General features: G+C 43.5%; 2 protein-coding genes across 7 annotated transcripts in view; one reads left to right on the top strand and one right to left on the bottom strand.

The window, feature by feature from the left end:
• The window catches only part of LOC127071603 (mediator of RNA polymerase II transcription subunit 20), an 88099-nt gene extending 73958 nt beyond the window's left edge, over positions 1-14141 (bottom strand). Inside the window, exon 1 of the mRNA XM_051011076.1 lies at positions 13965-14141. The gene's annotated coding sequence lies outside the window, so the exon portion shown is untranslated. The remainder of the gene's footprint in view (positions 1-13964) is intronic.
• LOC127071596 (dystroglycan 1-like) overlaps positions 1-25628 on the top strand; it is a 51026-nt gene that overhangs the window by 10472 nt on the left and 14926 nt on the right. For 2 of the 6 annotated variants that reach the window (XM_051011051.1, XM_051011050.1), the window contains exon 1: positions 8707-10751. The exons of 1 other annotated variant lie outside the window; for it this stretch is intronic. In XM_051011051.1, the coding sequence (XP_050867008.1) occupies positions 10715-10751 (37 nt within the window). In that variant the 5' untranslated portion in view covers positions 8707-10714. Of the gene's footprint in view, positions 1-8135; positions 8687-8706; positions 10752-25628 lie in introns of those variants that run through there. 3 more of the 6 variants (XM_051011055.1, XM_051011054.1, XM_051011052.1) reach the window with 2 other exon arrangements.

The raw sequence follows: 25628 nt of genomic DNA, 5'->3' as shown, positions 1-25628 counted from the left end.
TACCGCCTCCTCTCGGCGAATATGCTTTCACAGTTTAACACTTTTTCCTTTCGGATTATGTTTAGGCGAGCCAAAATGAATCGTTCGATCGGCTCTTTCTCAAATTGATATTAGACGGAGAGAAAACGAACGGCAGAGTTAACAAGTAGGTAGTATTTCGGTCTGTTGGAACGGTTGTTGACAATTGAAAGTCCAAGCGACGATCAGACGGATAAAAGTCGTGGCTCGTTAGGTAAGAAGAACGTCGGCGTCGTGGCGTCGCGTTGCGGCGTCGCGTCGCGTCGCGTCGCGTTTCTACGCACTAGAGGAGGTAGGAAAAGGTGTGCTGGGGGAGGTGGTGAAAAAGGTATTTAGGAGCTTTATATGGACGTGCCGGATGTAACCGACACACGCAATTGATTTCGTAAACGCACTTGAAAATAGGATGGAGCTGCGTGACTCATGCAGGCTAATTTCCAGCATCGACGCCTCTCTCGCGAGAGGCATTCCAGGTGCATACGAGATCGCGCGACAAAAGATGCCGTGGCATGGAATCGCATGAATAAGGATAATTGGCTCTCCCTCGGCACTGTCCGTTCACGGAATACCGATGAAGACAATTTACTTGGTAGATGTACCACGTCGAGTAACGCCACGGGAGATCATTTGTCCAAGGACGAAAACGACCCAACGAACTTTGTCCCGTCTTCCTTTTATGTTCGCTTTTGAGCTTACAGCTATCCGACGCGTAAACTCTACGGGCGTATGTACGGCTGGTAATTGGGGAATCGTTGGTATAATCGTTCGGTCACGCTGCTTGATACCTAATGCGATTAATCGATCGACAAATTGGGACTACATGTGTAGATGTATATAAATATACGTACATATTTATATATACATATATCTATAATGACCTTTTTCGCAACGCAACTTCGATCAGACGGAATTGAATATTGACAAAAGTCGAGCAGCATCGCAGCTAATTTATCGGTGGAACTAGGCGGTATCGTTGGGAGGAAACAATCGTCGGCATAGAAATTGGTAGTCGACGAGTTAGCATAGAAATCAGAGTGTTGGAACGTTTAGTTCGATAGTCCCTTCAAGTTTATGGGCGTCCATACATATCTACGTAATATGCAGGTAGAGCTGCATATGCATATAGAATACTCGAGTAGCGAACGCTTCGGATCTCTGACGATAATCGAGGTTCGGTCGCGAGCGAGAACGCGATACTTGCCGAGATCGTTCAGAGACTTTTCTTCCGAGATATCGAAGCGTATCATTCTTCGTCGAAGGAGGAAGAAGAATAAAAAAGACGAAACGTGCGTACGAGCGCATCTTATACGAGTTCGCGTGGAAAGCGCAAATATTTCTGCCCAGTGTAAAGTCGCGAGAAGGATAACGAACGTCTCCGATCTCGTTGAAACCATGAGAATAGGCGAGAACTTTGTGGCGATAATAAAAAGATGAAACGGAGATGGAAATGCTCGTAGGAGGGGGCTGGCAAAGAAGATGGGAGAGGAGGTTGAGGTGGAGATGGAGATGGGGGAGGGTAGGAAAATGCAATTAAGTACCAGCAGCTCGAAACGAGACGTTGAACTCGGACGATCGCAGATTGCCTTCGCGATTAAAGAAAAGTGGGTTAATGTTGTGTGTTGGGATTATGTTCATGCTTGGGATACGCGCGCATCCGTAATAGCGTTGACATCCTGCTCTCTTCGACCAACCATTACGGGGAACAATGGTGTAATACGTGCACGGCCAAACGGAATATATAATAAAATATACGTGTACGTACGCGGATACCTACGTGTACTCCTTTTTTTTCCTCCCTCTGTGGCGTCGCTTCGGCACGACGAACAATCGGAACTAGGCGCAGCCTCTTTTAATTACGCGCGAAGCATGCACAAGGAGTGCCTTTTTTCGCCCTGATACTTGACCTAATGTATCCGGAGAGCGCGTCCGCGTTCCTTCATCGACGTTATTCTAACAAAACGCATTCCTGTAACTCCTCTCTAGCGAGAATTTTTGCGAGACGAGATCGAACGCGATTCTACTTTAGATTCTCCTTCGGATAGAGAGTACTCGACTATTTAGTAATTAAGCGAAGGGTTAATAACCGAAGAAAAACGTGGCGATATCGCGTGCCTTTGTTCATTAACCCGTTTAATCGCAGCCTCGTTAATTCCCATTTCGCGCGGCACTTGTGAACCATTGGCGAATCGCGTTTAGCCATCTTCATTCCCATTCGCGTTCGTAGAAGAGAGCGAAAGCTTCTTTCTTTAGCTCGATTCTCTGAAATTAATTCATTTTTCGCGAACGCACTATTTCGTATCGCGAGTTTCACTCGCTTCGGTTATCCTCCGTTCGACCGCTCGTTCGTTAGTTCCTTTGGTATCTCGAGCAGGGCTCGGACGTATTCCGATATAAATAACTTTAAGAGGGTCGCGAGTCCGTTCACGTACGCGCACGCGGAACGCACACGCGGCTGTACGGGCGCAGGTTGGCCCTGGACCAAGATTAGTCAGCCGAGACGTGAATCTTGCGCGTCCTCGGCGTGGTACGTGCGCCTAGTTGGCAAAGAGCATACTATCGTAGATGTTTGGATTTCGAATTTCAGGTAGGTATCGCGACGAGGGTCCCCTTAGAAAACTCGTGCCAAAATAATAGACCTTATCGAAGATAGCTTTAAAACTATCCGAGCCTCGGTCAATAAATTCAATCTACAGAGTTACCGAGATAAATGCGCCGATCTACGCAACTCCTTCAAGATCGTTGGTGAATCATCGCTCGAGATGATGACCCTCTTGAAAAATAAATCTCCGTTTACATCGTCGTATCGTTTCGAGACGCATTAAACGTGCCTCGCACCTCCATTTATCCGCGAAATCCCTAAATGCGTTATATGCCTACTTGAAATCGCTGAATTTACGGAGAAAGAGAGAAACGCGGTTATTATCGACGTGGGAGAAAAGTTTTTCTCGTGTTAAATAAATCTACGGACAAGTGCCTTTGTGTGTTTACGGATTAGAAGAGATCGGGGGTAGACACGCGTCGTCAGATTCGTCAATACATCTTTTTTTCTCGCGCATTCTCGTTTCACCGTTTGGCAGGTCCCGTCTATCCCGTGAAAAACGAGTGGAAAACGAGAGGCTCAAGGACGAAAAAGAAAAGAGTAGAGAAGAGTTCTTTGGTGGCAGGCACGACGCGTACGTAACGAGACGGTGTCTATACTTCGCGTTTCCTCCTCAACCGTCGCGAGCTACGAGAGAATCATGCGACTTATATTTTCTCTTTGACACTTTTCTTAGAGACGCGCGAAAGACAACGAATTTGTCTTCAAAACGACTGTCAACGATACGTTAATTAACAGATATCGATTCGCCTCTCGAGCTTCAACTCGTTAGGTTCGAGAGATCGTTGGGTATGGTTAAATAAAAGCCGACGTAAAGCCCCTTTAAAATTAGGTCGACTCGTCCAAACCATCCTCGAGAAGAGCCTGTTTCTCTTTGATGCGAATTTGAATACACCTATCTCTACAGATATCTCGTTCTACTTTAACCATCGATCCCTTTGCGATTTTATTTATTTTGTCGTCCTTCCACTTTCTTGTTACATCAATTTCCTTTCAATCGATTTCTCTGTGTAATGCGATTCGTAAATACGTAAGCCGTAGGCACGCACGATGAATTTCTTTATTCGTCGTTATCAACGATTAGCAGGAAATATATCAGGAGAGGAATATGGATCGATAGAGTTTGCATCGATATGGTCTGGCGAACGATCGAGGATGATTAGTCTCGCGTTTCTACCTACGCATCTTCTTTAATTGTCGGCCCGTATCGAAAGGAGGGATCTGCACGTTCGGACGAACGAAATCGAAATTTGTTTGTCATGGGCGTGTCTCGTTCGGAAGAACGGGTGTCTCCTACGGGAAACCGTTCGAAATTGAACTGTAATTCTCCTTCCATCGACGAATTTCTACGGCGGAGTCGTGTATTCGGAAAGTAGCCATAATCATTTACTGTTCCGATCGAAAGTTTACTACCGATGCTTTCAAAGGTAGAAATAAACCTAAGAGAATATTTACAACGTTCAGGAATTTCGGACAGTGATAAGAGAACTCAGCTTGGAAACTGTACGAGGGATCGGATAATTAATTTTTCCTTCGCGCACGGTTGAATATTGTAAAACTCTCTGAAAATGTTATCCATTGTGCGCGCCGAGGAAAACTTTTTGTTTTCTCCGTGGTATTGTAACGGATGGTAGGTAGGAAGCTAATTAAATTTTTTGCCAGATAGAGAAAATGTGCATAGCGATGCCAACGGAAGACGGAGAAAAGCTTCATTCGTGGCTCCTTGCTCGAGCGCTTCTCGTTCCTTTCGCTAACCGAACGATTTAACCGATCATTTTATCGTCAAAATTCCTTCCTTTTGATATTCAAGACATTCGCTTCCTCGTTATCCATGCAATTCCTCAAAGTATCCATAATCGCGACGTCGAACAAGACGTAAAGACAGAGTCTCGAGGAATACCAAAGTAGAAAATCATTTCGATACCGTTTCCATTTTCCACGAAGCAAAGAAACTGAGTTTTCTAGAGTCGTACGTTTGGTGTAGTATCCGAGATTCGTTCGTCCGGAAAATATCACCGAGAAAGGTCGTCGGACTTTTCCCTATTCCCTACGAAATGCACTCTCCGTTTGCGAAATCGTAAAGAAGCAGGTATCCTCTCTCTCTCTCTCTCTCTCTCTATCTATCTATCTATCTCTCTATCTATACCTCTCTCTCCTACTATCTTAGATCGGCCAGCTTTACCAGGACGCTTCCTCTTAGTAGTTTTTCATTGCCTAAGATTACTTTCGATCATTTCTTTTTTCTCCCGGGTTTTACCCAAAATGCAAACGCAAAAGGCGAAACGAATTCAACGAGAACGAAATTCATTCCAATTGCTCTCCCCACTCTGGCAGTATCCGTAGAAAGTTTTCCTTGAGGAAAGAAATTTCAAAAAAAATTTCCAGATACGATTCGTCTTCGCTGCTCTATATTTCTTTCTTTGTTTTCTTTAAACGATCGACCGTGCTTGCAGAGAGAAAAAACATTCTAGAAGAAGTGATAGCAGAAGGAAATAGAGGGAAAAGATTTAGGACGGGATAGTAGGGAGGCTAACAGCGTCCTATAGAAAGGGGAAGTTGGCGATATAGAACGAACGAATTTCTTCCTAAAGAACAAAGAACGCGTGCGGTGACTCGGTTTGCTTCTTTAATACGTGTAAAAAAAATACTGAGAGGACGTTTTTACATCATCGCGTCTCTCCTCTCTTGCTCTTTGTCTTGCCTCTGTCGTTTCTGAATTCCACGATGTAGCAGAAACGTCTCGATGGTACTAGAAACGAGGAGGAAGCTAGAAACAACGAAGAGAGAGCGACGGAGATGTCACGAATCGACGGGAGGAAGTAAAATTTCTCCGGACATAGATGTATACGTATGTATACATAGATATACATATATATGGATATATAAATATATCATATTATATAAATGTATTCGGACATGCACATACATACATACATCTACATATATAATCCACACATACATCTACACACGTAATAATGCCGTTACTCAATTAAGAATCGATAAACGTTTATTAGTTTCGTTCTCTCAGAATTCGTATCACTTGGTACGAGTAAAATAAGCACACGTGACGAATCATATGCAAGCACGTAAGTACGTGGTCTCGTTGAAAGGTAATTCGGCCGTTAACTCGGTCGATGGACGAAACTCCATTCGGACGTTTCCATCCGTCGAATGGCTATCGTTCTATTTGTCGAAGGTCACTGTCGAAACGGTCGAAGATCGCCCGGAGGATTCGACGCAATTACCAGGGCAAATCTGTCAAGGTTGAGTATCACTGAAGGTCTGCAGCCATGGAGATGAAAAGGGAGCGAACCGCGCGAACGAGTCGGCCTCTATCCCCGTTCTACGTGTAGCGCTCTCTTTTTTACTCCGTCCTCCGTTTCTTTCTATTAACTCCGATTTCGAATTCTTCTCGACGATATTATTTTGCAGTCGCACGCAACTATTTGACGATGTACTGGAAAGCAACGGCGTTTAGAAAAAAATACAGCGTTTCGACCGACGTGAAAATCAGATGAACGAAGCAAACTTGGGTAGAGTCGAATAGATATTCCATTAGGAAAAGTCGATAAACATAGATAAATGTAATTGCAGTTAAACGCTCGATCGGTGCTTATCATCGGGCGTGATCGACGATTAACGTCCTGCTAACGAACTAATTATTCGAATAAGTATGTATCAACGAGAGCTAACGAGAGGATTAACTCAAGGCAAATCTCTAAATTACTACTTTCTTCGTTCGAACGAACGAACGACCGATCCCCTATCACTTTGGCTAAATCTTTGAAACGTCCCCTACGAGAGTTTCTACCGAAATGATTAAACGATAACGAAGCGTCTAAGTTATTTAAGACGGATCGAAAACCGACCGCCATGTAAGCGGATAAAGACCCAGCCGATCGAAATAAAACTGCATACAGCAGATCGTTAGGAAAAGCGTACGAAGCAAAATTGGTCGTTGTCCGGAAGCGACTTTTCGCATGGCAACTCGTTCGGTAGGTCTTTTAAAAAGCTTTTAGCGACTTCAACTACGTTTCTTTTCTTTCTTCTTCTCCTTTCTTTTTTTATTTCTTTGTTTGTTTTATATAACGAAAGAAAACCACATAGAAAAGACGTGTCCTTCTTTCCGTTTCTCCTCGTAGCTAATTATGTAGAAACTTTTCGTTGGAACGACCGTTCCTAACATTCCAATTCGTGCAATTCGAAGAATTCGTTATCGTCGGTAATCGCGAGAATGCACGCGACCTTAGTACCTTCCTTGCCCAACCAATAATTTTCCTTTACGACAAAAAGTGGAATCGCAAAGCGACGGAACGCGAGCGCTCTGGGAAGGGTAGCAATTTGTTTTCGTAAAAAAATAAGAAGGACCTCCCTTTCTCCGACGACTTAACGACGCGCGACGAACCGTCACCGTCGGGAGAGTTATTAACGACGATCGATTTATAATTTTAATTCGGTGTTTCGCCCACGTTCACGAACCGAGCACAGCCTCGAACAGAGATGAAAAGAGGGGAGCGAGCGTCGGGGCAAAGCTTATACGACTATGGATCACGTACGCACACACGGAAGAGCGGTTGGCCGGTGTCGCGACCAATACTCGCGAAAACCATGGTCTGTCTTCTCTCTAGTTACGTGCGCGCGCGCGCGCGCGAGAGAGAGAGAGAGAGAGAGAGAAAGCGTCTCGTTGTCGTAAAGTTTTCGCCGATTTAACGTCTACATCGTCGGCTGGGTAGAAAACTGCCGAGCTATTTTGCGAAGCGACCGAAGAGAGGAAGAGAGAGAGGGCGATGGAACGATGTAAGCGCGCAGCCATCAAACGAGAACAAAGACGTTCCTCGATGTCGTCGGAGAGGACGAAAAGAGAGAGAAAACAGAACTCGTGGCTCCTACGCGCGCCCGCGAGGAAAAAAGCAAATGCAATGGTTCGTTGGTAGAACGAAGCAATAGAGAGAGAGAGAGAGAGGTAACCGGTCTAAGCGACGAAGATGGAATAATAAAAAGAAATATGTTGATCATATTCTATGACGAGAAAGAGAGGATGATGCGTGCGCGGAGAGTCGAAAGATTGGCGGACAACGACAAGGGCGGATAACCCCTGAGAAATGAGACAGAATTATGTCCGACCAGACAAGGATGGGTGCTACGTCGTTTCCGCGAAAGCCCGAGAGAAAGAGAGAGAGAGAGATGGACGAGCCACGCATCTTCCGTGCCCGTAAGAAAGAGGAAGAGAAAGGTAGCAGAAGGGAGAGCGGAAGAAGGACGAATATACGGTGGTAACACTCGGTAGCGTTATAGATATAGAAGGGACTTGAGAAAGAGAAAAAGACTCGCTGTGTGGGTTAGCGAGGGAGGGAGAGAAAGAAAAAAGTGATAGACTCCTCGGTATGCGCGTTGAACGAAGAGCAAACGTTACACGTACGTCGGAGAGAAAGAGAGAAAGATAGAGCTTCGTTGGGAGCGCTCGTAGAGGGCGCAAAGTGGGAGGGAGTTCGGCCGGGCGTCCGGTAGAGGGGGAAGGTGAGGTTGGGACGAAGGAGAAAAGGCTGCCGGGCGCCATACTGGTTTGGTTCTCGGCACAGTACGCGGGCAGCGCCTCCGCCGATCGTTGCAGCAGTAGAGCGGTGTGGTAGTCGGCAACAGCAGCGTCACCGCTCCGACGTCGTCGTCGTATCGTCGTGTGGCTGTCGCGTTCGCGTTCATCGACATCGCGGCGTCGTAACGTCGCGGCAATTTACTTTATTTTCTTTCCCCTTTTTTTTTACGTCCTACAATTTCTCGTGAGAGACTACGCGTATCTCTCTCTCTCTCTCTCTCTCTTTCTTATTCCATCTCTTTCTCTCTTTCTCTCGCTTGCGCGCGCGCGCGCGTGCACTCGCTCGTCGGCCGGCACACATTGTACGTTTTTCATTCCCTCTCTCTATCTCTCTCGCTCTCTTTACGGACTGTGGAAGCAAGCAGACAAAGATAGAAGGATACAGCGAGAAAGACGGAGACGCATATACAGCTGGATTTTAACGTCTGCCAAGAGGAATCAGGCTTACTCGGAATACTCTGCACATCTCGGCAACGGTGAGTGAACCCTTTCTTCAATGGCAAACCGAGGTTAGGATACGTTTTAGTCCATCCTCCTTGAAAACGAGCGCGGAGCTTGCTTCTTTTTATTTTCTCTTTGTTTCATCTTCCTTGTTTCTTTTTCTTTAGTTTTGTTTCTATCCTTCCGTAATTACATTTAGTAATTATATTTCAAAGGATGATGCTTGGACGGAACACAAAAGTATCGTATTCGAAGAGTTACGCGAATTGTTGTGCGGTAAGCGAATCTCACGAAGGGGTAAGCTACCCCTTGGTTTCGTATCGCTGCGTTCGTGCGTGCGTGCGTGCGTGCGTGCGTGAAACGAGAGAAACCTGTGAGTTTCGCTCCTTTGTTACACGTAATGATTTCTAATCCGTTTGGCATCAAAGTAGAATGAGGTATTCATTCATCGAGATATTTGCAAATAATATGAATATATATATATATGTATATGGGTGTGTTAGGTAACATAGTACTATCGATTGTCCGGCACGTTACGAGATAAAAATCGTGTTTACTTTTCTCACTCTTTCTCTCTCCGTCCGTCTGTAAGTAGCGTTTTAGCAGTAAAATATTCTGTCGAAATGTTGGATAGCGTCAGCAACACCGCTCTCAAGAATCACTAAAGACGGTTGCCACTTGGACGATGCTCCAAAGACACTTTGGATGTTCATGAAATCCAGGATGGTTTACACGACGAGCGAGGATAATAGCCGCTGTTTCAAGTTCGTAGCAGATGTTTCTCGTAGGACGTACCACATAGGATACAGAAGTTGACCGTTTACCCTTCTATCCCCCCCGTTTACTCTCGAGCACGAGTTACGCTAGTCGGTCTGTTACTCGGAGCATAAATTTCGGAGTCTCGAGGCTGCATTATGCATGCTGTCGCACGATGCACGAAATATTACCATAAGTGGTGCAGCTCTACCTTTACAAAGACGAATAGCTCTCTATGTCATAGGAGGAAGAAGGAGAAGAGTCCGGTCGTGGATGATGGTGACAAAGATCGTTGATTGCTCTCGAGAAGCGTACCGCGTCCAACGTGGATTAACGTTTGGATGCCGTGTCTCCGAGTTCTCTACGTTCCCCGCATTATTCAGAAAACTTCATGCATATTCAGGATGGACGTTGGTTCCCGACGCTCTCTCAATGATGTTCATAACTTTCGGGAGACATCCGCGCGTCTCGTCGTTACTGGCATTACCGTTTCTCTCGAGGAAGACAAGACCTCGAGGTAACGGGCTAAACCACATTTCCATATCTTCTATTCGCGAGGACGAGCTAACTTAACTTCGAATCACACGTACCGAGTCTAATTGCATGTGACGGACGAGACACGGTCGATCGTTTAGCGATCTGGATGGTCGGGTGGTCGATCCTTGTGACACACTCGCTCGAGTTATTCTTCTCTCGTAGAGCGTCGATAAAAATCGAGATAAGTGATCCAATAAAGAGTTTCTTATTCTCTGTCGTAGATGTCGTCGCATCCTTCTTCCTACTCTTCTTCCCCTTTCGCTCTTTGGAATTTCTCGGATCGTTGACGGTGGGCGAGCGATAGAACGCCGATAGACTCCGCGATACGCGAGGAAGAGTGAATCCAAGAGAAAAGAGCCCCATTGATGTTAAACCGCGATACTTGTGCGTGCCGGTGGAATTCAAGTCGCTGTCTCGTCTCGTTTTTCCCATCCATCCGGTTGTCCGGTAGCCGTACCTATCGCTACCACCCATAGGTTATAGCCAGCGAGAACGTTGAAAAGGACGGTGGAATTCCTGGAAGGAATGAAAGGACGAGAAGGTTGGATTTCGAAGAAACGCGCGTAGGACGGAGGAAGAAGTCCGAAGAAAGAGAAAAAGAAGAGGAGGGTTACCTCGGTCCCGATGCAGCTGATGCAATTTGCTTTTATTTTCGGCTAAAATCGAGCTCTTTGTTTGGGAAGAAGAGAAAGAGAAAGCGAAATCCACTGTTCGCCGTCTCTCTTCTCTCAGCCAGCTCGCCAGCTGTCAAACTTTTCTCAAATTGACCGATGGCGTTGTCCATACAATGCCGGCGAGGATGGTACGGTAGGTGCACGTTACCGCTTCTTGTTCGCGGCTCGACAAAAAAAGGCGCAAAAACCAAACGCACGTTTTCGGGCTCGACTTTGCAGCTCAATTATCTGCGACTCGGCTCCCGCCGATTATCCTCGATCGTTGTTCCGACGAGATAGACAACGATTTGGAAAATACGTTTATCTAAAAAATCCCCCGCCTCTCGGGACTCGTTCAACGAAAATACATTTTCTTTCTACGCTCAGGCAAACGAGCTTTACCAAATTTCCTGTCTTATTGTACGATCGAGATCGATGATAATCGACGAGTTTATCGCCAAATCATAGAGTTAGGTTTAAACGATTGAAACGATTAGTCTTCGTCAATAATATCATTCAATATTGTCGATATTCTTCTTTTGAGAAAGTAAAGACAAAACGAACGAGACAGAAAACAGTTCTCTGAAAGAGAAGATCCTTACGAGTAAACGTATTCCTCTCATCAATTTGATCAAGCACCATGGTATTCCTCGAAAATCATCGGGCTTTTGCATCTGTGTTGGAGTGCGGCCTTATCTCGAGGACAATTAACGCTAATGAACGGACCGTTTGCTCTCACGCCCGCTTATTACTAGTCATTAGAGACGAAGTAGCGACAGGCAACCATCTCCCTTTTAGCGAAACGTTTCGCGATCCAACGATGGATCGTTTCTAGATCCACCGAGTGCGTAGGTGCGTACCTCGTGCGTATCGTCTGTTGTACGGGGTATATCCAATAGGGACGTTTCTACCTACACTCTCGTGCTCTCCACCTATGCTAATGCACGGAATTCGTGGAAATTACACGACGAGTATCTCCTCTCGTGCGATTTCGCTCGTAGATATCGCGGCATGGCGTAGGCCTCGGAAACGCATCCCACAACGTTCCCGTTTACTCTTTCACAAGGGTGGGGCAATCCGTACAGAATCGTTCGAAACATTTCTTAGGGAATGGGAAATAACAGGGAAAATACAGAAAGGATAGGTCAAAGCAGGCGTCTCCTTGGTTTATTATTAATTTATCAACGTGGAATAATATCAGTGAGAATTTGCGGAAAAATAATGAAACGTAAAGATCATCGAAAGCTCGACGAATAAATACTCGGTCGAAGGTCGATGACAAATCGGTGAATAGCTATCTGGAGGTTCCCTCGTTTCCGAGTCACTTAAAATGCTTTTGTTTTAAAGGAACACCCTGAAAATGTAACGTAACGATAACTTTGTCTATATTTAGGTTACGATTTAGGTTCGGAAGGAAACCCGTCGTTTAGTCGGCCCTTCTCGCTTTTCTCTTCCAATTAATCCTGGCGCGATTTTATTCTACCTCTCGGTCGTTTTTAAAGAGTTTCATGGAAAAACTTGGCGGTACTTTTTGAAAGTAGGTAGTTGTAACGTGAACGCGTCGAAACTCGGCCGGAACGGTATTAAAAGTTTTATTGCAAAAATCTACCTATAGCAGTATATGCATACGGTACCTATACACGCATATACAGCCGTATCTCTACGTTCGTATTTGTGCGCGAGCGTACTACGTTCTCTCCAACTTTCGACCATCGTCCTGGTTAACGGCATTTTACTGGCATTTACCTATCGTCGAGCTCTCCTAACGTTTGCGACCTACCATTTTATGAACTTGGAAGCATATACGGATTTATCGTTCGTAGAACGCGCGTTACCTTATAGGTTATTACGCGATAGCGTGTAGAAAGATTATCGCATCGTTTTATCGCGAATCCGCGGCGTGCATTGTTTACGCGAAAAAATAACTTATCTTTGTAATCTTATCGAAAAAGTCACTGCTTGATTAACATTTAGGTTTTACGTAGGTAATCTACGTATCTGTGCGTGAACCGTGCAACACGTGATACGGATGACGTCGGACGAGGGCGGTGACGAAGCGACAGATTTTCTTTCGATGATCTTTACGCGCTTTAATGGAAATCGGAAATACCACCCAAGAAATTTTAACTTGGTTCGTCGATCGTAGCCGATATCGCTCTTTTTTCTTTGGATAGGTGCGACCTACGCAACGCGCGGATAGAAGGTAGTCTGTTGATCGGTGACATTTACCGTGAAAGTCATCGATTATTTTTGCGAACGGCACCTATCCGCCTTTGCCTCGCAATGGCTTTATTTATAGCGATAATAATAGAGAGGCCGATGGTTTTGCATAGCCCGGCAATATATTTTTGGTCGTAGGAACGGTTATTGCCAATATCTTTTCGCCTCGGATAGAAATTGCCGTCGACGATGCACGTCGCTTTGAATTACGACCTCCTATACTCGCTACTCGCTTTTCTCCTTTTTTTCTTTTCCGCCCCCTCCCGCCCCTCTCTGGCTCTTTTCTCCCGAGTAGATGTGTACGTACGACGGTATGAGGGGCTCGGGGGAGGAGCGGGTGTAATTTCTCACGACGTCGGGGAGATGCATTCTGGTCACTATTAATTAACCGGCAGTCGAGCGTGTCCCAATTTACGGCGAATGAAAATTGGACGTTCCACGTAGGGATTGTGATATCTACTTACACGTAGACGGTGCGTGCGTGGGGATTCGAGCTGTACATTATCGACGAATATCGATGATCCCAATGTCCTCCAACTCGAATGAGAAACGTGCGAAAATCTATGGACCATGGACGCGTCACGATCGAAATCAAATCCAATTCGCGACTCGCGCTACTTGCTTCCGTGGAAATTCAAACGGTGCACGAGATTTACGGAGATTTACGAAGATTTACGGGGGATCTAACTGGGGGATATTCCCCATGAATATTCCGAGTCGTGTCTTGTTGCGCGATTTGCCTCTCGAGCGTGAAGTCTAAACGAAAGGAGATCGGTCAAGCGGTTACCTACGTATCAAGAGGGAAGAATCGCTCGACGACGGGCTCTGCGCAACGAGAATATCTTCGAGAAGGGTTCTTAGTCGTCCTTAGTTGCGTTTATAGCTCGACGAATACTCTTTTATATTTCTCGCGTGTACACTTCCTTCGAGTCCTATCACGAAGGATCGACCTTCCTCCCTCGAGCAACCGACGGAGGAAACGTTGCCTACCAACGCCCCAACTTCCGTTCGCACAAAGAGGAACTTGTTTTCCGCAAGTCGAACGATGGAGAACGATTTCGAAATTGGTAATGCCATGGTTAATGAGAGAAGCTTACTCTTTTCATTTCTACACGCCCTGTTAGAAATAGACTCGTAAGTAACTTACTTTTTATTCCGCTATTATTCAAACCATCAAATTTTCCTTGCGCAATTATCTTACGGAAAGGCGGAAAGTTTCGAGCCTTGCACACGAACTCCCGCTCGAAATACGAGGGCTCGATAAAATCTTATTTCTAACACCGGCATACGTTAATTTTACGAAGTTGCAACCACGAAGAACGATCTGCCCACGACTCTTGTGTAATAACTGACGTTGAGCGCCTTCGTGCGCTTTGAGATGAAACAGCGGCGTAGCTGATGTAACCGCGTCAGTGTTTCTCGATTATCGAATCACCCGAAATAGTATCTTTCGCCTAACAAAAATAAAGACATGTCGTGGAGATGTACCCTTCGAAATTAATACACGCTCGTAGGAAGAACGTAAGGAAATAATAAATGATGTGTAATATATTGTATATGCGCTATTACTTATCGGTTTTGATGTTGTCGACCGATAACGATGATCGACCGTTCCCTCGATATTACCAACCTATGCGAAGACACGACGAATTCTCTTCGAACGATAAGTGTATTTTTTCCATTCGTAGGAAAGCTATGCGAGCGGCCTCGTATCGTTTCTCTCGTATCTTCTTGGATGTTAGATAAAAGCGAGTCTCGGCTAAAGAGTCTCGTTGCCCGTTAAGGGACTAGATCGTTTTTCAATATTTTTATCGTATTATTTTTTTTATAAACAAAATAGACGCCCCCGGGGCTGTCGCAATTCATGGCGTTGATCAAGCCGCCCCAAGGAAGCTGGTGGTAAGCCCTATAGCGAGAAAAGAAAAAGAAAAGCAAACGTCGATTCAGCCGGAAACAAAAGAGACCCATTGTGTCCGCCTCGAACGCGTGTTGCGTTCACCGTTCTTCGCTTTTGAGGAAGTTATGAATGAGCTTAGAAGAAGCGTCTGTGTGTGAGTGTGTTCGTGTGCGCTCGTATACGGATATGTGTAAGCTTGCACATACGGCCCGAACGGTACTCGCCCGAAGCTTCTTCCACGTGCATGCATGCATGCGCCCGCGCACGCGCGCGCGTCCACAGCTATTCCTACTCTACCAAGTCTAACTCGTAGGCGTTAAATACTCTCGCAAGACCTCTTCGAGCCTTCTTTCTCTCTACGGTTTGCATGCTATTAATCCTTTCGTTACGTAGACGTAGACGTTAGACGTGGAAGCTAGGTTTGGTAAGAGTATTAACGTAAACTAGTTCTCTCGAGTCGGACTAAAGATGAAAGATCGAATCGAAAATTGTCAAGATTTTAATTTGAATTCTTGCTAGCAAGCGTCGATAGCGAGTTTGAAAAGATTCCGATAGGTTTTAGTTGTTTTTATCGCTTTTACTCCATTGCTACATTTTGATAAATCGTGTCTCGTTCGAAGAAACGATGAGACGTCGAAAAAAGTCAAAAGTCCGCCACTATTATCTATCTCGTGCGGTTTTTCTATAGAAAGCGTTCTAGTGATTCATTCGTTCTTTGTCATGGCTAAGGAATATTCATATTCGTGAGCGTATCTTCTCGGGGCAACCTAGATAAGGTACTAACGAGTATAGACTGTGTCGTTACGTGGCGCATTGAGCAACTTTGAAACAGCCATTCGTACGTATTTACCAATTAGGCCTAAATTCTTGGCACAGTAATACCATTAGACATAAGGTGGAATTAGGGGATAGAAAATCATGAAAGACGCGATAAAAAGTATTGCATGAGTCGATTAATATGCACGTATTAATTTAATTATATTTTTATTGTCATCTTTGACGATAGCGCGATGCATAATAGGTTAAAAAAATTTGATTGCAAACTTGTTGCACGTGTCACATAGTTGATCCGAGCGAGGAGTCGCGTGATAGGTGGAAAGGCGTATAGGTTAATTACGTAATTAGTCGGCGATCGATCGATCGACAATCTCTGTCTCATTTCCAACCCTTTGTTTCGACGTCGATGCTTCGCGTTCGTGCTTTATTCCCCACACATGCGAAAGCTTTTTTATACGCGGAGCTGGGTCGACGGCTTCTGTAACACGATCCTTCCACCGCGGTAAACTATCGTCTAGCCCACCATCGGGGTTCTCTATTTCATGATGGAAAACGTAAAGAGGAAATAAAGTTTTTCTTCGATTCGTTTTTCTTCGGCCATCCTCCCTTCTTTTCCTTCTACCTATTTATTATCTTTCTCATATCTTTCCGAATTATTTTCGTTTTATTGGCAATTCTTTGGTAAGAAGGTCACGCTTCTTCCTACGAGCGGTATGCCGGAGCGGTACGACTTCCCTGAAAATTTCACCGGATTTTCTTCTTCGCGAGTATTCCGAGCGTGCAGGGTTGTGTAGTCGGTGCATATATGGTCCTCTTCTTCAAACACGTAAGACGACCGCGTCCCACTTTTACGCGATCCTTTCGTCCCACGTGTATACGGATATACCGTCGCGGCGATGCTTCTTACGAGATGCCGAACGATCAGGAGCGTAGCGAGAGACTCGTTCCAGAGTCTAAACTTTTCCGCTTCGAATCAACTCGGTTCTATCCTTAAATAGATGGATACGCTACCATATTTACTTATTTTCTCTTTCCCTCTACGCTCTGAATTTCTCTATACGGAATCGTAAAACCCGACGAAGATGGACGAAATTGGTCGTTTTCTTCGACACGATGAACCGAGTTACAAAAAAGAAAAAACAAAAAGTATCATGAAAAGAAAGTATTGCGGTAGTCTGCGACGTGCTTTTTTATTCGACAAAATTGATACGCTTCTAGATTTGACGAATCCGTCGAGAGGAAAAGGGTAAATTTGACGACCACTGCGCGCGCAACGTGATACTCGTGGCCGATCAATTAGCTCTATACGGAGGGAGAGCGTACATCGTCTTAGCAGGTAACGAGCAAAGGACTTGAATCTTAGGATTCGGCTTGTTCTTTTTGACTCAAGTTCTATCTTTATCGCGGACGTTTCGCGTTGGTACACATAACGCCGTTGAGAATTTTGTAATTCTCCGGTAAATGTGATCTCTCCTTGTGTCCAGCAGTGTACGTTTTACTATACACCGTATGGTAAATGGTTCGTCCATTTCCTACCTGGAACTTGTTTGCGATGCTTGCATTAGTTAAAGAAGCTAACGCGATAACAGCGTTCAACGGGAAGCGTTCGACGTTTTCCACGAGATAAATACGTCGAAAAAGAGAAAGACGCGTACCCTGAAAACCTATTCGGAAATAACGCGAGCTCTCTTTGTTGGAGCTTCGAGTCTCGAGTGGCTCGCGTTCGTGCCTCGTTAAAAGTCCGAGCTAACGACTGTTTTTTGTCAGCAAAGCTAATTCGACTTCTCGCATAGATACCAAGTATCGCGCAAAACGTCGTGTCCGCTGAGGGATATCCTGTTTTTCACTTCTTGCAAATTCGTGACTTTTTCTTCGTCTCGAAAAACAACTTTCATGTTCTATTGGTAGATCGCAAAATGGAAAGCAACGTATTCGATACTCGAACGATAGCTGCGATCGTACGGGATAAGAAAAAAAGTAAACTGCGATCGAATGCAGAAACTGGACAGAGAAATCAGACGAGGACGATGACGACGACGACGATACTGCGAAGCGTCCTTAATTGACTGCAACTGCAGACATCAGAGAAAAAGACCGGCGCAATTTTTTCCTCTCTCTCTCTCTCTGCACCTCGTGACAGCTTTCGAGAAAGCGCAACACATGCGGAACCGCCCACGTACCATTTCTTCGTCCCACTCCTCGTCGCGTTTTTTTCATCGTCGAACTCAAATTAGAAAATCCTTTTGCATCTCGCGACGAAGAGACTCGTACAAACTCGGACAAGAATTTTTTTGAGAATTCGCAATAACGTTAAAATCTCTCATCCTGTATCTCTGTGTAAGTACGCGAGAACATCGTAGACGACCGAAAACGTAATGGAACCGAATGAAAGGGTGAAAAGTGATCTAAGGCGTGTAATCGTCTTTTTTTCGCTCGAATAAATTTGAAATATTTATAAGAAATCTCGTCGTGTTTGATAAAACTCGCGTAAAAGAAAAAGCGAGGGAAGCTTGCTAAAGGAAAATTCGTTGGCCGGAAGGTTAGTCGTAGCTCGCTCGATCAAACGGCAATTATGCGCCGCTGTAATTACGCTAATAGCACGACACTAGCTAGGATCTCTAGGTCGGGGATATGTTGCACGTAGATACGTAGGATACCGTATCGACGTATCTCGTATCCGAGTTCCTTTTCGAATACGATCCGACGACCGTCGGATCGTATGCTTTTCGAATTTTCGTTGGCTCGCAATCCGATAATAACGATACGATGATAACGAGCGATGGAAAGGAGGCGTACTCGAACGAAAATTTATCGGATTAAGCGGTTCTCTTCGCTGTGTAATTATCGATAATACGTTTCATCGAGTACGCGTTAGCTCGATTGTTATAACACGCGTATCCCTCGATAATCCGCACTTACTGAAATTTGATTCTACAGGAAAAAATAAGTTTCAACGATAGAAAGAAGTATGTTAAATATTTCCTTAAGCTTTTCGAGATGAAGAAAAAGATATTGAAAATCCGTAAACTGAGATTACGTAAGAACCAACTTAATATAACGATTACAATACATATCTTCATAGAAACTATGAGTTACTTAACACTTGCACTACTTTTCTAGTCTGGTATTTCAATGTCCCTGGTGTTGCAACATCGAAATCATTGAGATTTTCAAGGATTCGGTGTTATCGAGCTCGTTTGAAACTTTTTCATTGCGAGAGTGATCGCGCACGGTTGTTCTTCGTATTGCGATAAGGAGCGTTTAGTGGCGGCGCAGCGTCGACTCGTTGAATGGATCTATTGTGCGTACCATCCTCCAACTTTAACGCGTTTTATGTTTTTACGTCTCCGTGGTTTATGTTCATGGGCAGAACGATGTCTGGCTTTTCCTTTGATACGCTTCTCCACCTAAGCAACGTACACGTACGTACTTACTTCGTACGTTAAACTCTTACCACGAACGCTTTCGTTCTTCTTCGTCCGTTCGCGTTATCTTTATCGTCTTGTTTCGTCATTTCGCCTCCGCGATGCCTTCTCTTACGTATTAAAGTCGTAACCGAATAAAATATAGCAATTCTTTGATTTTTCTCAACGTAATTCGGTCCTATCCATCTAATCAGTAAGAGTTCTTTGCCTCTATTACAAAGCCAACGTTCTCTACCGGTTAAGGTCTATGGTTGCTCATATATCAAGATGTACCTTACAACCGAGCAAGCCGATTAAACTTGGGCATAGTTAATTATAGAGTAAGCTTAATTAGTCGGGACGACTTGTTAGTGCGAGTTAATTAAACGGCGTGTGCAGTTGTCAGTTGGTCTCGTGAGCTGCTAGCTCTCCGTCCGATTACCTATGACGAAGAATACGAAAGCAGAGAGTTTCTTTCATGCGTATCTTTCTTTTTCCGTTTCCTTTCTCTCTTTCATAGTAGGTACACCTTCATGGCACGATACACACGGATCGTCACGAATTTATTTGTAGGATTACTTATTCGTATTTGGAACACGATCGATATCGATATCGAATATCTTCCGTCCGAATGACTCAAGTAAATCAAGATAGCTATTAAGACGATCTCTCAAAGAAAAACGCGACGCTGCGGCCGAGTAATACGGATCGTATTTTCGAGCTTATCGATGAATCGCGATTACCACGATTCGGTAGCGGCACCCCGATCAAACTTTACGCCATCTAAACTCGAACGAGTTTCCTACGTCGTACGTATGTATCTACGTAGGATGATTTCGGTTCTTTGTACCTATATCTTGCACGACGCGATTAATCTCGAAACCAGTTTCCGAAGGCTTAGAATGCGCGCCCGCACACCCAAATTCTCCTCCGTTTTGCTATTAGTTTAGCGGATTAATTTGACGAAGTAAGGTCATTCGTAATACGTGCGTCGTATAAGACGGATCTAAGATCGGATCGCTCGATCGTGATATGCCGAAGGCGTACAATCCGTTGTTATAATCCAGCCGGATACTTTTCCCATTAAAAAACATTCCGCGTGAAAAACGTCCCCGTCGATTTCCGAGCCGCTTATATCCCTGCGAGGTGCGCCTGGAATATATTAATTTGTATAATTTAACCCCGGCCGTAAAATGGTCGAACGATGAAACTTGTGAATGACTCTAATGTGTATTTACTTAATCGTACATATGTTTTCCTCTAATTCGTATTGACCGAGTTCGGTTCATCGATTTTACGTAGTTACGTGTATAATGTCACGAAAAAGTAATTTCAATTTCTACAGATATTTCCAACGGGAATCAGTCACGCGTTTATTTTATAAAATATTTGCCGAGAGAAGCGAGAAGAAAAACACTTGGTGTCCCGAACGATTATTGCTCGCTTTGATCGCTTAGCCGTGACGCTCTTTGTAGGAGTAGATCGAGGAACGTCACCTAGTAGGAAGCTCCGCCGAAACCATAAATTTTCCGATATTCACGCTTCTCGCTTTAACTCGTATCGAGTCTTTCGATGAAAACATTTCGTAAACTTTTTGTGCGAAGACTAACGACGCTTATACGTGTACTTATACCTACAAGATATTATTCCCTCTACTTTATGGTGTACGACGTCGGGTGCAATTATTGGACGACTTCGACACGAAGCACACGCGTTTTCGAACCCTAAGAGACATGGAACAAAGGCGATGTCGTCTCGAAAGTCAATTAACGCGGTGTGAAAATAACGAAGCATTTCGAGAAGAGCGCTCGTATATCGAGCAGTCGCGGTAGACCCTTCCGGAAGGCACGAATCGTGCCTTCAAAGGGTATTGTTTTAGAATTTCGAAGGCTCAAGGGTAGGCTTTTATCGAAAGAAATGAGAGAGGGAGAGAGGCTAGTAGAGGGATAGGAAAAGCAGGGATTTCTATACCGACAGCGAGTACTTTTCTATACGGTATAGGTATATATACATAGGTGCTTATATATTTTGATTCGAAATGAATCAAAATCAACGAGGCTGTCACGTTCGTTTCGCGAATTTCTATGGAGTCAAGCAGGAGGCTCGTGGCTTGACGTTATAAAAACGAGCGACGATTTACTCGTACATAAGTACATATTTCTCCTCGTCGATGGGCTCTCTTTCTCTCTTCTACGCAGATACAGTTGTAAGACCACGATTCGTATAACGTAATGGAATTTGATAGGAGAGGAGTTATCGTTCAAGACCTTTCTTTTTTTTCTTTTTTTTGAAAATAACAAACGAACAGCGAGTATTATCGGTTCGATGCTTGCGCATGATCGTGATATATTGACGAGCTAAGCGATAACTCACAATAATACTAGCTGTAAATATGAAAATTTTATGGTGTTTATACTCGGCTGTACCTTTTTTTCTGGTTAACATGCGCGAAACGTGAACTGACAATATCCCTTGGTCTCTTTGCGTGCACGTTTACTCTTTTTTTTTTTTTTTTTTTATGGATTTCGTCGAAACGCGTAACTATGAAACATTTTGACGTATTTTTCGACAGAAAAAAAGGGAAAAGAAAAAAAATCGAACGTATAATATTTGATCACAACTCGAAAGCGGTAGAGCAAGTTTGACACGTCAAAGTCGATCTTTTTAAGCCTTGTCGTTTAAAATCGCCTTTTTGCCGCCTCGCATAAATATTTATTTCGAGCAATAACTTTTCAAACTTTCATACGGATTTCGATAACTCTCGGCAACATCCACGCTCACGAATATTTTCCAGACTCAACTCGGACTTAATTTATGATATTGCTGGAAGGGTGGTACCTGCGAAGGTGGACGGGGATTATCCTTGAGAATTTTATTCCAGGCTTGCAACGTGTTCGTATCTCATTTGTATTTTCTTCGAATGAATTTGTTTTACTCAAACGTATTTCAAAGTTACGTACGTCTCTCCTCGGAGAGTTGGGCGTTAGACGTCTCGACGAGAGTGCATATGTAAGTACATCAAACGCCATTCGTTGATATAGACATATACACCAAAGTGCTTACATAGACGTGTATATGTACAGTCGAGTAGGCGATAGACCGTCGGCAAGGATATACTTGTCGGCTTTTTTAGATTTACATATAGACGTCCTCTCAACGTCCCTCGTGAGAAAAATTCATCGATGCTGAAAGATCGGTTCGATCGTCAAAAACGGTTTTGTTGGAATTATTTTTTGGAAAATATTATACCTTTAATATTTCCAGAGATCGTATATTTATTCGATCGATTATATTGTGCCCTCGAACGATATTTTAGGAGAAAATTAAAGCAGCGCGACATCGATTTCGTTTTTTTCATTATTGAAAACGGTTCAGCAGATAATTCACTTTCTCACGTTCTGTCACTAGTGACTAAACCGATAACTTTTATTTTCTTGAAAACTTGCATTATTCGGTTGTTATTTCGGTTTTTAATTATTTAATACCTCTGAAGAGTTTCCTTCCACGTTTATCGACAAATATAGAATTCCACGTATAGGGGTCAGCCGATATATAGGTTAGAGAGCGATTACGCGAAAACACGCGATCTCTTTATTAACAGATCCAACGTAATCAGTGAGCTCAACGAAATTCACCATTCGCGTGATTACAAAATTACGTCGATGTTTCGACGAACGAGCGCTTTTACAAATATCATCTTAGTCGCATTTAGTGTCGTATCTAGATATATTAAGCAGTCGAGTATACATAAGGTCCGTACTGTATGTTAGTTCGTGCAAATCGCAAAGATTAAAAGATAATCGTCGTGTTCGTAGCTTTAGAAAATATGAATTACATGGTAGAGATTTCCGCGTGGTTGCTTTTAAACGACCATAAGCGCTTTTCTTTGCTTTTACGAGAATAAATCGAATACCCTGCATTTTTTTCTATGGCTTTAAACTTTAAAAATGCTGAAAACCTTATTGAAAATCTCCTTTTTTAGACTGTAAATTTCACGATGTCACCAGGGTCTCTCCTTTTATCCTTTTCTTTATATATTTCTAACTTGAAAAAAAAGAAATACTTGCTCGCAGAAGATGTGTGTATTCTCTTTGGTTTTCTTTTTAGGAGATCCCTTAGCTCCCGTTTTAAATAAGAGCAATACGAATTTCCGCCGATGCTTCTTTGATACTCTTTGCAAGTTTCTTTTATCTCTCGTCACGTTTTCGAGCGTTTTTCGTGAAGAACGAGAAAAAAAATTATTTTCCTTTCGTATTACATCACTAAAGATATGAGCTTCGTCTTTCTCTCTCTCTCTCTCTCTCTCCCTCTCTCTTTCTCTGTCTCTCTTGTTATATCCAGTTCCACTCGGTTTTATGGTATATTTCAACACTTAAAATTCGTTTCATCCGCGGCTAGTGGAAAAGTTTGAAATGCGACTCTTCCGACAATAGCGCGCATTTATTTTACGTCCTCTCCACTATCATTATGATATTTTATTTAATCGTAGTGATACAAGAATGAATGGTGTATTTAATCCTTTGTAATTTTACGACCGGTTCAGTATGTGCTTAGAAAGATCGCTTTGAAGAAATGAAAAACAACCTTTGCTTCTCTCTCTCTCTCTCTCGTACGCGCGCGCTATTCAAAACTTTTCAACCGTTTTTCATTGTTTGGAAGGACGATACTACTCACCGTTCTCTACTACGTTAAACTTTATGCTAAGTGAGTGGAAGACCTAGGAGAATTTCATTCCCCCTAGAGACGAGCAAGTAAAACTTTGTGTACCGACTAAATATGCCTGGGCTTTATTAAATCCTCTCGTGATTTCATTTCGTCCTGTACCCAATGGGAAACATCAAAACGGACCAGTGCCAAAGTGGGAGAGAGAGAGACAGAAATAGAGTGAGACGTTCCATCTCTGCGTTTTAACCATATATGTATACCTTTAAATATGTAAGCCAATAAAATGACGATTAAATTTACAATGATTTTACGCGTTCTCATTGCTACTGGGGGTTTCTAGATTTCACGTTAAATATTTGTACCGTTTATTGATTGCATTACGATATAAATTAATAAAATTGTAATGATATATACCTACACGAAGGATATTTTTATCGATAAGAATAGAAACCCTTATAAATAACATTAGCAGAAAGTTTCAAGGAACTTTCAAATTACTCTGAGATTACCGGATCGTTTTATCTTTAGGAAACAATGCCTATGCACGTTCGTCTTACTTTTCTCGAACAACTGTTCGCTTTCACGTCCTGCTTGCAACAGTCTCATTACCGATTCACTCTCTTTCCTTCCGACTTCTTTACCGGTCCTGATCGTCAAATTCGTGACACATATTCATCTCCAATACGCTCGCATCTTAATACTCTAGTGTTCGTTCATAAATGTACTCTCTCTCCCCCCTTCCTCCCTCTCTCTCTCTCTCTCTCTCTCTCTGATTCTTTTGTGCATCATAATTAGAAATATATAACATAACGATGTAAGAACGATGTAAAAAGGTTGACACGGTAGTCACGCGTTTATAAAAGACAGCTCTAGATAGCTCTAGATAGCTCTAGACAGTTCTACTTTGGATGAATCACTTGGGAAGGAAAGACCGAATGAAAAGTTCAATCTAAAATCGTATTCTCGAAGAGTAACGAGAAAGAAAGAACGAGGAGGCGATATGTGTATAGGGAAAGTAAACTTTTGTCTCTAGCCTTCGGAGATATATGGCGCTTAGTCGAGACCTTCCTCGGTCCCAAGAGAACGTCTTCGAGCTTTGCTTTTTCCTTCCTTTCTCGTTGGGAATTTCGCACAGGAGAACGATATCTGATGGAACGGTAACCACCTGCAACAAGGTCAAAAATCTTCCGACATTGTTAATGCAGGCCCTCGCCTGACCTTATTTTTACTTTCTCTCTCTCTCTCTCTCTCTCTCTTGCGAAACCATGACTTCCCTTCTCTCTCCGGGATAGGATGATGTACTGCCGTGTTGAAGGAAAATGGGAAAAGAGGTGGTGGCGTCGTGCTCAAAAGCCGGCTACGAAGCACTCGCACACGGATTAGGGGGCTTCTACGAATTCGCGTAGTTACGTGAACTGAAAAAGGCGAGCTTACGAGAACATTGCAGCTGCGAAAAAAGAAAAGGCCAATGGCGGGGGAACAGTAATCTCGTAACATTAGGAACGAAGACAATTATCTTTTCCAAGTAAAAAATATAATACATAATCCTTTAATCCAAACGAATCGTGGATCTTTCTCTTACATTTCCTTGATAATACCTTTCGCGAGCATTTTTAAATCGAATTAATTTTTCAGAGAAATAAGGTCAAAATACAAAAACGGTTGGTATATGGAATTCTCGTACGATTATCGGTACGAGGAGGATTATAAATTTTTTCCAGCAAGAATCTCGCTAGACATTAGGTACGCTTTTACAGCTCGTTCGCGGTAACATCTGCTAGACCAGAAGACTAAGCAAATGTTTCTTTGTGTACACAGCACGTGCGCACGAAACATTAAATGCCGTCCGCAGACTTGAAAATTTCGTACGCGAAGGCGTGTATAACTGATGCGATAAAGAAAGGAAGAAAGAAAGAAAGAAAGAAAGAAAACGAGAAACGTTTTATCTCGGAAAAAGGAATACCCTTTTCTTGCTCGTAGAAATTTATTATTTTACGATATCCCATAAGCGATAATATCGATTAAGCGTTAGCTTTAACAACGCGTAATCGTTGTTCGATATAATATA

Source organism: Vespula vulgaris, chromosome 22 (assembly GCF_905475345.1).
Source record: "Vespula vulgaris chromosome 22, iyVesVulg1.1, whole genome shotgun sequence".
Lineage (NCBI taxonomy): Eukaryota > Metazoa > Arthropoda > Insecta > Hymenoptera > Vespidae > Vespula > Vespula vulgaris.
This window is presented reverse-complemented; position numbering and strand designations above follow the sequence as displayed.